Below are 14,889 nucleotides of genomic sequence, written 5' to 3'. Positions count from 1 at the left end.
CAATTAATTTGCAACACTAATTATAAAAAAGAATGACAGAACTAATTTGGGTATTCTCTTGCATTTTTCTTCGGATAAAAATTTGGAATCATATGAAGGCCTAAGGGTAACAAACCTTTGGGTATCCGAGGAGAGAACAATCATTGTTGTTGGAAGAGAGGTTTCCGACATATCACGCTCCTGACATTACAATACATGTTCAACTCTAATTAAAATATGAAGTTATTTAAGGTTGTAACTCTATAGCTATCTTAGTACAGTGTAGGTAATCACTCCTACCACATATAAAAGCATGACAATGTTACAGTACAACGGCATATGATAGAGCATTGTTTTGTTTTTCTATTAATATTTAAAAAAGTAATTGAAAGAGATATACATATCAATTAATATATAGGTAGAAAAGAGGGAGAAAAAGGAGAGAAAATCTTGAGTGATATCATAGCTGCTGTAACTTAGATAACTAATAATTGAAGCATAAATTTGTAATTTAAAAACCTGGAGTGATACCATAATTGCCAAAATTGATTAGTAATTAGTTCAAGCATAAAGTTAGTAAATAATTGTCAATTATAAATGTATGCTTTACAAGAGTACTGCATATTATCATTATATAAATTTCCATCTAAAGTGGAAACATCCTGCAATTGCAACTTAGATTAAAATTATAATTATAAATATTATCTGCAATTATAATATTGCAACTTAGATTGTCTCAACGGGCAACTAAGCCAAATCCCAAGTATGTGCAACGTGAATAGTGCATGATGAATGTTTTGTTTGTTCGACAATGCAATGCACTTCTGAATCTATGCTTTGTAATTCTGTTACTAAAGTACTATATATGCATGTAGATGTACATTTTTTTAGACAATGCAATGTCAGAACTCAGAATGCTTATAAAAATCGATGCTGCAGAAACTGTGAAATGCTCTGAACTTGAGTGTCAGTAATATTGGCATTGGATAAGCCTAAAAATATTAATGGAGTCTGTAGCTCCCATACCAGCTCCGGTACTGTTCGAGTTTTAGGTACACTTAAACTCTCAAAGCAATTGCAGGATGTTAACTTTACAAGAGTACTGCATATTATCATTATATAAATTTACATACTTGCACGAAAAGGCTTACTTGCATGTCCATTTGTTCTTTCACGACAGCTTTACCCTTCTCCATCTGTTTAAAGCAAAAACAATGACTTTCTACAACTTAAATAGTAACATTGTTAAATAAAAAAATTACCAATGTGAGTACCATTAAACTAGTAAAACTAATCAAAACATCATTACATTATGCAACTTATACATAGAAAACCTAAATATTGGTCTTTCAATTTGTACACACAGCTAGAAGAATATCCATTAGTTAGCAAACTTAAACAAACATTTTGCACTTATGGAATGAAAATTAAAATACAAGAAATTGACACGGAGGACTTGTTGTCAGGTCCGTTTTTAGTATGGAGCTTCCCAAGTCTATAGTTGATTGTTAGGAGAGTAAGTGTTTACTTGCTTGTAATGTACTTAGTTGTAATTTTGTTATTGTTTCAAAACTAGTACCCAATATTATTTTACACTCTCCACAATTATTGGACTTATTTAGGTTGATCCATTTTTTTAAATTAAAAATTTCAGGTTACTATGTATTCGCCAACTACAGGTTAATGAAACAGAGGTGTGGATGGTATATTGGAGAAGTTAAGATATTAGCAGGTTTGTAATATGTTTTGTTTAAACATTGTAAATTGTAACTTTTGAGTTTGGATGATCGAATTTATATTATAATAAAATTATTTTTTAATGTACAAGGAGTGCGATAAACAAGTAACTTATTTAATAGGTAGAAAGGGAAGAACCAAAAAGTTGAGAAAACCTCTTAATAAATAAGACAATAAGATAGTTAGACTAATTTGTTTACACTAAGATTATATGTAGACTAAACATTAAGATTGTGATTAGTAATTCAAGTATAAATAGCTTACACTAAAATTATATGTAGACTAAGTTTATATTAAAATTGTAATTAGTAATTCAAGTATAAGCTTAGTAATTTTTTACTGCTATATCTCCATATATATAACAAAAGGCTTACCTGGGTGTCTATTTGTTCTTCCATAACAGCCTTGCCCTTATCCATTTGTTTAATTTCCTAAAAATCTAAGTAACTCATCAAAGTGGCACAAAACAGAAGTTGAAGAAAAAATAATGGCTTGAGCTGTGACTTAGAAAAAACAGAACAATGTGAGTGTCATGATAAACTATCAAAATTATTCTAAATACCGTTATACTACTCCCTCAGTCCCATCCAATTTCCGTTATACTACTCCTCAAGTCCCATCCAATTTTTATATTCAACTCTACACACAGTTTAAGATTCTTATAAAAGTATAGTTGCCAACATTTAAAAAAAAAAATCTTCTAAATAAGAATATAATGGCCATATTTTTATACAGAAAAGGAAAATTTCAAAAATAAATTATGAAACTATACATTATAATCGCCTTAAAATGCGTGTCAAATACGTAAAAACTGTAAAAAAATGAGAGGGACTACAACAGTATTATGCAACTTATACTTAGAAAACTACAAATCGAATTTCAATTTCGTACACAATCGAAAAGTGCCTATTAATTAACAAACTTAAACAACCATTTTCCGTTTGAGGCAGAATGAAATATAAACATATACTTACACACTACAAAGCTAAAATTTATATTCAAAGAACACTTCCTCACCTAATCTTCTTTGAATTTGTTAAATGATATAGATCGTAACAATTTTGCAAAAAAAAACAAAAGGTTTATGAAAAGTATCATTTCTTTCAAAAGGTCCATTGACAAAAGAGGTAGATTAATGGATCTAACATGTAAATCCTTCTCAATAATCTTTGTAAGAACTATTAAAAAACATATATAAATCAAAGATAGAGATAAATAGTTTACCATCAACATGATCGACAAGAATTAAGATGCACATATATAAATCACAAAACATAGAATTCAATACAACAATAGATAATAATTTTATCAAATAATGAGAATTATAGAAGCACAAAAATAAAATCTTAAGATTAAATATAAAAAAGCATAATTTCACAACAACAAAACTAGCTACACAATTTTAAAAGCTATATACCTCTTTCAAACGATCTGCTGGAGCCTATACTCACCTCTGTAGCAATGAAATGTTTTAGCCTACTAAATACTTATAAAAATATGTTCGTGAACAATCTTTAATAAAATCATAATATATAAGTCAAATTATAAAATCATAATAAGTCAAATTATGACGACATTATCTGCATAAACTTTTAAATTTACATGCAGAAGCATTCAATTTTGTCATTATGATTAAAGATAGAGATAAAAAGGTTACCATCAACAACTTCTTTTTGTCTTTATTTGAGTAATTTAAAATATTTAAAAATTATGTAACTTAATATTTGGTAGTAATGCATTTATCTTTTCTTATCAAACGCAGAAGAGGCCACTAATATTTAATTGTGTCAAAATATTTACTCTCTAAATGCCCCAACCACCGCCCAACCACCATCCCCCCACCCCCACCTCTCACCCATCCAATTGTTAATGTTTATGATATTGTGTTTGACACACACTTTAACATAAATATAAAATATATCTCTATAATTTATTTTTATTTTTTATTTTTTAAATAAATATTTAAAATATTCTACTTTTATTTTTTTTCTAAAATAATATAATTATACTTTACATTAATCTTAAAATATTTTTCGTAACACTCTCCCACAAACACATTAACAATTGGGTGAGATGCTAAGTACATTTACACTTTAATTTTTAAAAAACTACTCTTACATACATGTTAAAAATTGGTGGGACGATGTTAGGGTGGGGACAAAGAGAGTACATTTCAGTTTTAATTCTTAAAAATGCACAGACGTACTTGTTTGAAATAGTCACATTAATTTGAAATTTTATGAATGTATGTTATATATAAGTTTGGTGTATAATTGATATGTACTATAGTATATTCACTTTTCAAGTTTAAGTAGCACAATAAATATTGTTTTATTAATGTAAAATTTGAATATTTCATAAAAATTAAGCATATTTTGTTTATATTTTTAGTTTTGATAAAAAAGATTTTAGTAAGCTGTGAAATTACCTTAATCAACTTATAAACTAAATGTTCTTAACCTCCTTTACATATCCCTTTGGCTGAGTCGCACACCTCCAGCGACTCAGTAATCATTGTTTTCACGTCTAAATGATGAACTTGCCAATTATTTTTGGTTGACACAGCCAATAACAAACGAACAGTTTCCAACGTCTCACTAGTGCAAAAATCTCATGGTAGTCTATCTTGTGCTCTTGAGCATATCCTTTTGCAACCAATATTGTTGGGCTTGGGCTTAATCTAAACATATTTATTTGAGTTTATGTTATTGAATAAAAAGTCTCGATTATTGTAGTTGGTTATAGTAGTGTGCCGCAAGTTTAGGATTAAAATAAGTGAGAGATAAATTAGGATCAATTATCCTAGTTTATAGCACAATTCTGTTACAAGTTGTTTAAGTAGCAGTGCTGGTTTATTCTGTAAGATCTCATCAATTGTAAGAATTTCATACAAGTAATCAATCAAATATTAGCTGTGTTATCTCTTTCTTTATTTGCTCTAACATCTGGTATCAGAGCACTCAAGTCACCTGTGAAACACGATCGTGGTTAAACAGTGAAATGGAAGCTAGCAAGAACAACGAGGGGTCATTTGGACTGAGTTATCCTATGCTAACTAAGACGAACTACACCACATGGGCCATCAAGATAAAAGTCTTTATGCAGGCACACGGTGTTTGGGATGCAATAGAACCAAAGGATCCAAAGGGTACAGTCGAAGAAAAAACAGACAAGCGAGCACTAGCCATTATCTATCAAGGGATTGCAGATGACATGCTGTTAACGATAGCAGAAAAGAAAACATCGAAGGAGGCTTGGGGGGCTATAAAAATAATGTGCCTAGGTGCGGATAAAGTAAAGAAGGCTAAAGCTCAGACCCTAAAATCAGAGTTTGAGTCTCTAAAGATGAAAGACACTGAAATGTTGGATGACTTTTGTATGAAATTAAACGGCTTGGTTTCGAAAATCAGGGCGTTAGGAGAGACAATTGCTGAAGAGTATGTCGTTAAAAAGCTACTAAGGGTTGTCCCAACTAAGTTCCTCCAAATTGCGTCTGCAATCGAACAATTTGGTAACTTAGACACTATGTCCGTGGAGGAGGTCATTGGTTCTCTTAAAGCCCATGAGGAACGCTTGGGTGGACAAACGGAGAACAACGAGGGGCAGCAACTACTCTTGACTGAGGATGAGTGGCTCAAGAGAGAAGGCAACGACAGGAAACTTCTTCTCACTCGAGAAGAGTGGTTGAAGAAGTCAGGAAAGGCTGGGCAAAGCAGTGGTAGTGATTATCACACAAGGGATAACCGTATGGCTCGAGATAGAAGCCAGGTGAAATGTTACAATTGTGCTGCATATGGACACTTCGCTTATGAGTGTCGTAAGCCTAAGAAGAACAGGCCACAAAGAGGGGAAGCAAATATGTCATTTATAATCGACGAAGAACCTGCACTCTTGATGAATTTATGCGAAAACATCAAACCTGATGTGATTGGCATTACCGAGGATAAGATTATAGTAAACATCAAGGAGAGAGATGAAAACGTATGGTATCTTGATAATGGAGCTAGTAATCACATGACTGGACGTCGTGAGAAATTTGAAAAGCTTGACAGGACTGTGAAAGGGGAAGTGAAATTTGGTGATGGCTCAGTAGTCCAAATTCAGGGCAGAGGTTCAATCAAATTCCTGTGCAAGAATGGGGAGACCAGAATTTTAAGCGAAGTCTGCTACATACCTACTTTGTGAAGCAACATCATCAGCTTAGGACAGCTCTCGGGGGAGGGAAATAGAGTTGTCATGAACGGAGAGAAGCTGTGGGTTTATGATAGTTGTGGAAGGATGCTTATGCAAGTCTAAAGGTCTGCAAATCGACTCTATAAGATTCACATTCAGGAAGCTAAACATTATTGTCTACTAACAAAGGGTGACGAGGAAGCATGGTTGTGGCATAGAAGACTCGGACACGTAAATTTCAAGGAAATGCAACTGTTATCAAAGAATCATATGGCTCATGGTGTACCAAACATTGTTCACCCCAAAGAAATCTGTGAGAGTTGCCTTATGACAAAACAAACACGTAAGCCTTTTCCAAATAAATCTAATTTTATTGCTAAGTCTGCTCTAGAATTGATACATTTGGATTTATGCGGTCCTATATCCCCTTCCACACCGGGGGGGAACAATTATTTTATGCTTCTTGTTGATGACTACAGCCGTATGATGTGGGTTTATTTCCTTAAACACAAGAATGAGGCACTGAATTATTTCAAGAAGTTTAAAGTTCTTGTTGAGAATTGAAAATGATAGGGTATTCAAGTTTTAAGAACCGATCGAGGAGGCGAATTTTGTTCAAAAGAGTTCAACCTTTTTTGTGAGGAACATGGCATACTTAAGCACTACACGGAATCCTACACACCACAACAAAATGGTGTCGTAGAGCGCCGGAATCGTACAGTAGTTGCCATGGCATGAAGCATGCTCAAGGAAAGACAGGTGCCAGCTACTTATTGGGGAGAGGCAGTCACTCATGCCATTTATATTTTAAACAAGCTGCCAACACGAGCAATGTCGAATCTTACTCCTCATGAAGCCTGGTTGGAACAAAACAAAACTTACATTATGCCAAAGTATTTGGTTGTACTGCTTATGTCAAGATTCCAGCTGTACACACAAAAAAACTCGACGATAGAAGTCGACTAATGGTTCATTTTGGCAGAGAAGCTGGAACCAAGATATTTCGACTGTTTGATCCTATAACTGGCAGTATTCACATCAGCAGAGATGTGTTTTTCAACGAACAGAAAGCCTGGAATTGGGATGACTCTATTAAATCTGCGCCTAACAGCGGTGCACACTTTATCCTGGAAAATGATCCCACCGAACCTGAGAATTCTAGCGAAGAAGAAACTGACAGTACAACACCTACCACTCCAGACACGACATCTTCTGATGAAACTGCAGAAACACCGCCCCCAAGGCTCCGCTCACTTGCAGATATTTATGACCACACGACTGAGGTGGAATTAGCTGAAGATGAACTTATGTTAATGGGTATTGATGAACCCATTTCTTTTGAGCAGGCTGTTGAGGACGATGCCTGGAAGACAGCAATGGATAATGAAATCGCCTCTATTGAAAAAACAATACTTGGCAACTAGTGGATCTTCCAAAAGGGCATAAACCTATAGCACTTAAATGGGTTTACAAGTTGAAGACTGATCAAAATGGAGCTATCACTAAACACAAAGCCCGTCTTGTGGCTAAAGGATATGTTCAACGTCATGGAATCGATTATGAAGAAGGCTTTGCCCCGGTTACTCGACTTGAAACAGTCCATTTACTCCTTGCATTGGCAGCTAAAAATGATTGGGAGATTCACCGTCTTGACATTAAATCTACTTTCTTGAATGGTGTTTTACAAGAGGAGGTTTATGTAACACAACCCAAAGGCTATGTCAAAAACGGCTCCGAACATCAAGTCTATAGGCTTCCCAAGGCTTTGTATGGGCTTCGTCAAGCCCCTCGAGCGTGGTATGCTCGTCTCAACCAGTACCTTCTCACACTCGATTTTGTTAAATGCCCATATGAGCATGCTGTATATACTCAGAAGGATGGAGCTCATTCTCTAGTTGTTGGTGTCTATGTCGAAGACTTATTAGTTACTGGCTCATCTCTGTCACACATTGCCAAATTCAAGGGGGAAATGAATCGTGAATTTGACATGTCTGACTTAGGGCTGCTGTCTTACTATTTGGGGTTGGAAGTTACTCAAGACAAGGAGTTTATTGAACTCAGGCAGTTGACTTATGCGCAGAAGGTGCTCGAATAGGCAGGCATGGCAGAATGTAATAGTGTGAGATATCCTATGGAGCACAAGATACAATTACATGCTGACAGCTCGGGTGAAGTTGTAAATCCTACGCAGTTTAAAAGCATTATAGGCGGGCTCAGATACCTAGTGAATACAAGACCTGATATTGCTTATTCTATAGGGATTGTTAGCAGGTTTATGGAAAGGCCTACACAGCTGCACATGAACGCAGTTAAAAGGATTTGTCGATATCTGAAGGGAACGCTACAGTACGGACTAATCTACATAAAAGGCCAAGGAAATTATATACTTTCGGGTTTTTCGGATAGTGACTTAGGAGGGAGTATGGATGACCGAAAGAGTACGGAAGGAATGGCTTTCTATCTTGATGAGAATTTAATTACTTGGGTGTCACAAAAACAACGGTGTGTTGCACTATCTTCGTGTGAGGCTGAGTTTATGGCGGCTACGGCGGCTGCCTGCCAGGCGATTTGGTTGCAGCGGGTACTGAGTCATATCATGGGCATCAAGGTTGCTCCTGTCACATTGTACATTGATAATAGGTCAGCTGTGGACTTGGCACGTAATCCAGTTTTCTATGGACGAAGCAAGCATATTGACTTGCGCTATCACTTCATCCGTGATTGTGTTGAACAAGGATTGATAATTATAAGACATGTCCGCACGAATGAACAACGAACTGACATCCTAACGAAGGCATTGACAATATCCAAGTTTGAGAAGATGCGTCAGTTGCTTGGTGTCAGAAAGCTGGAGAATGTTTTGATTAAAGGGGAGTTATGTTGGGCTTGGGCTTAATCTACACATATTTATTTGAGTTTATGTTATTGAATAAAAAGTCTCGATTATTGTAGTTGGTTATAGTAGTGTCCCGCAAGTTTAGGATCAAAATAAGTGAGAGATAAATTAGGATCAATTATCCTAGTTAATAGCACAATTCCTTAATGATATAAAGTATAAGAATATAAGATATAGATATAAAATTACCCATTTTTCCTTTGTAATATCATTATTATTAATTTTAGTACACATATTATATATGGTGCTGGATTGACCCGTTGTGAGATACTACATGTTTATAGTGTCATAAGTTAATCTCACAGTAATAATGATGTATTGGTCTTTTGACTTGAAATCATTATATTTCTATACGAGAATTAATATACTTTGATACTATTGAAAGTTATCCTTGACCGGGTAATAATAAAAGTAGAGATTGGGTACATTATGAATCGTATGAGAAATATGAATGATCTAGATGGGATTTAGCCCTCATGTATTAAAGGAGTGATATTATTGGCCCTTGATTGAGTAAGACTATAAAATGCATGGTCGTGCTCAAATACTGATTTGTTTAATAGTTTACTCATTGATCAAGGAAAGAAGGATTGAACGTTAACGGAGGATGACACAATGCATGCCTCGAGTTTGATCTATAATATAAGGCTAAAGGGATTATATTACATTGTACATTATTCACGAAAGGTTTAATTGATCACTGATTAAATAATTAATACTTGGGTAACAATGATGTATTACTAGATGCCGCTCATTGTTTATGATTTGAAATTAGATTTAAAATTGTTGCCAACGTAACAATAACCTAAAGGGTCGCACAAAGAATGATTGAAGGATTATTTAATTTAAATTCGGACTTAAATAAAATGTAAGTATTCGAATTATTTGTTATTAATTAAGTGTGACTTAATTAATTAAATAAATAGGAAATTCGAATTTAATATTGCATGACCAATTTTTTAGATATATTATGTTATGTTATTCAGCACTGCATGTTTCATCGATAAATTATTTATTTCTTTGAAGTTGCTTTTATGTCTTTGGTTTCTTTTATGCACACATTATTTACTTTCAAGTTCTATCTAGTTTTGTGATTTTTATGGTCATTCCGGCTTATATTTGATTATCTAGATATGGTGATGGTATGTAGTTAGTGATGCCACTGGTTATTGTGATGGTGGATACGTGGTGAAAAGTGGTCGCTAAGTAGTCGTTCCTGTGATATTTAAATATTTGGAATTTGTGACAGTTTGATTTTAGTAAGTGTGTATGATTGTGATAATATTCTTAAATCAGGTGGTTTACATATACTTTTTGGTATTGGCATATGATATTGAGTGGAAAGAAATGGATGGAAAAAAGTGGTCATGCAATGATTTGAACTTTGAATGTAGTTATTTTTTAAAATAAATTTATTATCTACGTAATGATATTGGTGGCTAAAGTTCATGGTTGTATGTGGTAGTGGATGGTTGTGGGCAATCGTTGTTCAAGTAGAAAAGAGATGATTGTGGTTTATGAAAATTTGGATAGAATTAAAGAGTTGTGGAAAATGAATATAAATCATATATTGGATTAATATACATAGATATGTATGACTGGCTGGAATTAAATTTTATTATTTATTAATTAAGTGTTCTCATTGAAATATGAATATCTCTCAATAAATATATCCTAATATGTTAGAATCTTATAAGACCTTTTAATCTTAGAAGACGTTTTAATCGAGGATATCTTTCTTTTGTGACTAAATATCTCCTAAGATAGTATCTTACAATCTTAGTCAAATCCCACCATATTTCTTTTTTGACTAAATATATCCTAATATCTCCTAATATCTTACTATCTTAGAAGACATTTTAATTTTTAAACATTTATGGATTTCATTGAATAAATTCAAAATCAAAATCGATCTTTGAAACATATATGCTCACAATCTCAATTTTATTATACCCCTAAATTTCATATAAATACACAATTATGTATTAGTTTCATACATGTTTAATACATTTAAAGGATAATATAGAATTTTAGTCAAATATTAAGATCTTTCTTTTTTGACCCAATATATCATAATATCTTAATATTCTAAAAGACGTTTTAATTTCCATGATGTCCATGGATTTTACTAAATTAAGTCAAAGTCAAAAATCCAAATTGAATCTTTGTAATCTAGCATATCCTGTCAATTCCAATTTATTATACCCGTAAATTTCATATAAATAAGGCATATGTATTAGTTTCAACATGTCAATGTCTTAAAAAAACATCTCCATTTTCATTCATGGATAAATCTCATACATGTCTCCGCTAAATTATAGACAATGCAGAACCCATATCTGGCGATGCAAGGAGTAGATGAAGCTGATATCGAACTAAGAATCCTGAGATGTGATGTTATCATCAAATCACATCAGTCACACATTGTTCCTAGGATGGGCTATCCTGCGGCATATGCATCTTTCAAGATTAAGCCTCGAAATTTTCCAGGAAATGCTGTGGTTATTGTTTCACATACGCAATTGGAGAATCGGAAGGGGAACTCACAACTTGCAGGCTGGAAGGAAAAACTGAATCGGGACGTATGGACTATTGAGTTAGAGTTAAATATATTTAGCAAGGTGTTTAACGAGCATGGATTTGAATGTCCGCAGATCAGAGGATCAACAAAAGAAGAAAAAGTCTTGAGCGGTAAAAACTTCGAGAAAGTTATTAAGGGGCTTGAAGTCATCACTTTATTCAAGCTCTACCAAGATGTTAAACTTAAGCATATGCTAGAATGTTTTACGAATTATGTAGATTTGAATTAATGGTACTCTAATATTATAAATATTTTTTGTGAACTGATGTATATTATACATAATAGTACAATACTAGTATTTTATGATTTTATAAATTTAAAATTAATTGATATTAGATGTTACTAATAATTAGTTACACTAAAACTTGAGTTCATTACTTTTTTATCACCATAATGAATTATTTGATTGATGGCAACGAGAAGTTATTGATAAATATATTTAGAAGTTGTGCGAATAATAATAAGAAAATTACGACGAACATGAACATACACTTTTGTGGGACACATTTTTGATGTGTTTGGTCATATTAAATTAATGAATGATATTGTTAGATAATTTATCATAAATACTATATTGAGGAACACCGATAGAAAAATTTGAATGATGATTTTATAATATCTATGTATTATATTATACATTTCATGCATGATTAATTAATAATATAAAATATAATTGTAATACAATTTTTATGATAATATATCATTTCAATATTTTTAAAATTAAAAAGTAACTAATGTGATACACGGTATTGGTGTTACAGTTTTCTTCAACATTAGCTTTATCGCTATTGTAACACTAATTGAGAGCGGGTAACAATAGAATAACAATTTTTTAACTAATGTAACGTTGCTTGTAACACTGACATTATAGTATCCCACTTATGGCATATTGGTAGTAGCTTTAAGAGCAACAACATGAACATGTGCAACTTGATAAGAGATATTTTTTGTCGATAATCTCCAAGAATTGGTACATTCATGTTATCTTAATATCTTCAATTCAACATCAAGGCAAGATGAGAGAATCGAAATATATAAGCTTTAGAGGCTTTGATCATAGATTTTAGAATTGTTGGGCTTTTGCTGAGAAGGCCTAAGTCCACATTAATTATGATATTGTCCACTCTAGGTCGAGCCCGCACGGATTTGTTTTTGGGCACCTCCCAAAAGGCCTCATACTAATGCAGTTATCTGGCTGCTTATATTCTAGTCATCTGCCCCTCCACAAATGATGTGGGATAACTCCTGACAATCTCACCCTTCAAATATCGAGCCCAGCACCTTTCGATTTTTTCCTGCTGATTGTGTGATCTGGATCCCCCTTGACCATACTGGAATTCTTTTAGCTTTCTGCCTCCCCCTTGGCCCATACTGGAAGTTCCACCTGCCTTTTCCTTGAGCCCATATGGGGTTAGCCCATCTGCCCTTTCCCTAGGCCTATCTGGGATTCCGTCTGAGATTGTTTTGGACCGTTACAACCTCAAGCTCTAATACCACTTGTTGGGCTTTTACTGAGCAGGTCTAACTCCATATTAGTATGATATTTTCCACTCTGGGCCGAGCCTGCACCGATTTGTTTTTGGGCACCTCCCAAAAGGCCTCATACTAAGGAGTTATTTGGCGGCTTATATTCTAGTTATCTGCCACTCCCATAAATGATGTGGGACAATTTCTAATAAGAATCTCATCTATATTACCTGCAATATCATTATCATCAATATTATCATCAATATCACTAGGATGTGGCATGCTGTCAAGATCATCATCATGAGAGAAATGTTATACTATACCCTTAAATTTTTAGTCAACTTTAGATTTGGAAATTCTTATCCTAATATGTAGCTGAAACAGAAAGACCTTTAATTCTCTTTATTATTTTAAAGCGATCTCATCACTTCTCACACATATATCACTTTTCAAAAGCAATATTTAAGGCACTAGATGTCCCTGACTTCTCTCTCAAGTCTACCTCTCATTTTTCCAGCATAAAAGACGGCCTCTCAGTTTCTAATTTTTCACTAATTGTTTCCCACATTCCCACTTGAAAGGCTCAATCACTACCAAATGAAAAATTAGAGAGGGCCGGGAAAGAGTGGTCTACAGTCATATAAATAAGGGTATCCTCACACAAGGGTCTATGTTTAGCCATACTAGAATATAAAATAATAGTACTAATTAAATATGTACCTTCAAAAGAAGAATCCATATGAATGGATATTAGAGGAGTTACAAGAATAACACTAGCATTCTTCTTTGCATCAACCACTTCAACCTTAAGATCAAGAAATATTGAAGTGTCAGCATATGCAGCATCATCTGGAGTCGTAGTGGTGCCTTCATCAAGACTTTGACCTGATCATTCTTGTGGGGCATGAAGCTTATATAACCCTTTAAGCTGAGAGTTCTTGTTGGCTTATCGCAAATATTGAATCATTCAATATTGCATCGAACTCAGCTATATGCTCCTGATGAGCTTCTTTATCCTTTGTGTGCGGTACAATATTAAATTCCATTTTTTCAGAACCTCCTTGAGCAGTGTCAGGGAATTGTCCTTCCAGTAGTAGTGTGTGAACCTTCACTTTGAGAAGGTGGTTCTTTTGTGACAAGGTCATTAACGCCTGTTGAATCCCTTTGAGATTCAACTTCTTGTGTGCTGTAACCTTTCTGTGAAGATTGATACCTTGATTTATTTCTGTAATATACAATTTTATCTTCTGTTTTCGTTTTCAAATTGTCAGTACCGGCTTGACCAGTATCAAGACTAGATAATGACTTAGCTGATGACTTGTCAAGAATTCCACCAACATCAGGAATAGAGGCATCTCTATCTATATTGGCCTTGTTTAGAGGAATAGCTCACAACTTGCAGGCCGACAGGAAAAACTGGATCGAGATGTACGGACTCTTAACTTAGAGTAAAATATTGTTAGCTTTGGCAAGGTGATTAACGAGCATGGATTTGAATGTAGCAGATGAGAGGATCATCCACAGAAGAAGAAGTCTTGAGTGGTGAAGAGTTGGAGAAATTTATTAAGGGGCTTGAAGTCATCACTTCATTCAAGCTCTACCAAAAATGATAAACTTAAGCATATGTTAGAAAGTTTTACTTATTATGTATGATTTGAATAAATGGTACTCTAATATTATAAATATTTTTGTGAATGTGATGTATATTATACATAATAGTACAATACTATTATTTTATAATTTTATAAATATGAAATTAATTGATATTGGATATTACTATTTGTAATAATTAGTTTCCCTAAAACTTGAGTTCATTAATCTTTTTATCACAAAAAAAATGAATTACTTGATTGATGGCAACGAGAAGTTAGTGATAAATATATTTAGAAGTTGTGTAAATAAAAATGAGAAATTATTGCGAACAGGAAAATAAACTTTTTGTGGGACACATTTTTGATGTGTTTGGTCATATAAAATTAATGAATGATATTGTTAGATAATTTATCAAATACTATATTGAGGAACACAAATAGAAAATTTTGAATGATAAATTAAT

The 14,889-nt window shown here is 33.6% G+C and overlaps 1 protein-coding gene across 1 annotated transcript; it reads left to right on the top strand.

Moving 5' to 3' along the window:
* Nucleotides 1–4,716: 4,716 nt before the first annotated feature.
* LOC141703789 (uncharacterized) lies at nucleotides 4,717–5,901 on the top strand. The gene has a single exon (XM_074507227.1). The coding sequence runs from the start codon at nucleotides 4,717–4,719 to the stop codon at nucleotides 5,899–5,901; it is 1,185 nt and encodes a 394-aa protein (XP_074363328.1).
* The last annotated feature ends 8,988 nt before the right edge of the window (nucleotides 5,902–14,889 follow it).

Source organism: Apium graveolens, unplaced genomic scaffold (assembly GCF_009905375.1).
Source record: "Apium graveolens cultivar Ventura unplaced genomic scaffold, ASM990537v1 ctg7102, whole genome shotgun sequence".
Lineage (NCBI taxonomy): Eukaryota > Viridiplantae > Streptophyta > Magnoliopsida > Apiales > Apiaceae > Apium > Apium graveolens.
This window is presented reverse-complemented; position numbering and strand designations above follow the sequence as displayed.

Bases quoted from the DNA above. Each gene is read 5' to 3' on its own strand.
- LOC141703789 (XM_074507227.1), top strand. From the start codon at position 4,717: ATGGAAGCTAGCAAGAACAACGAGGGGTCATTTGGACTGAGTTATCCT.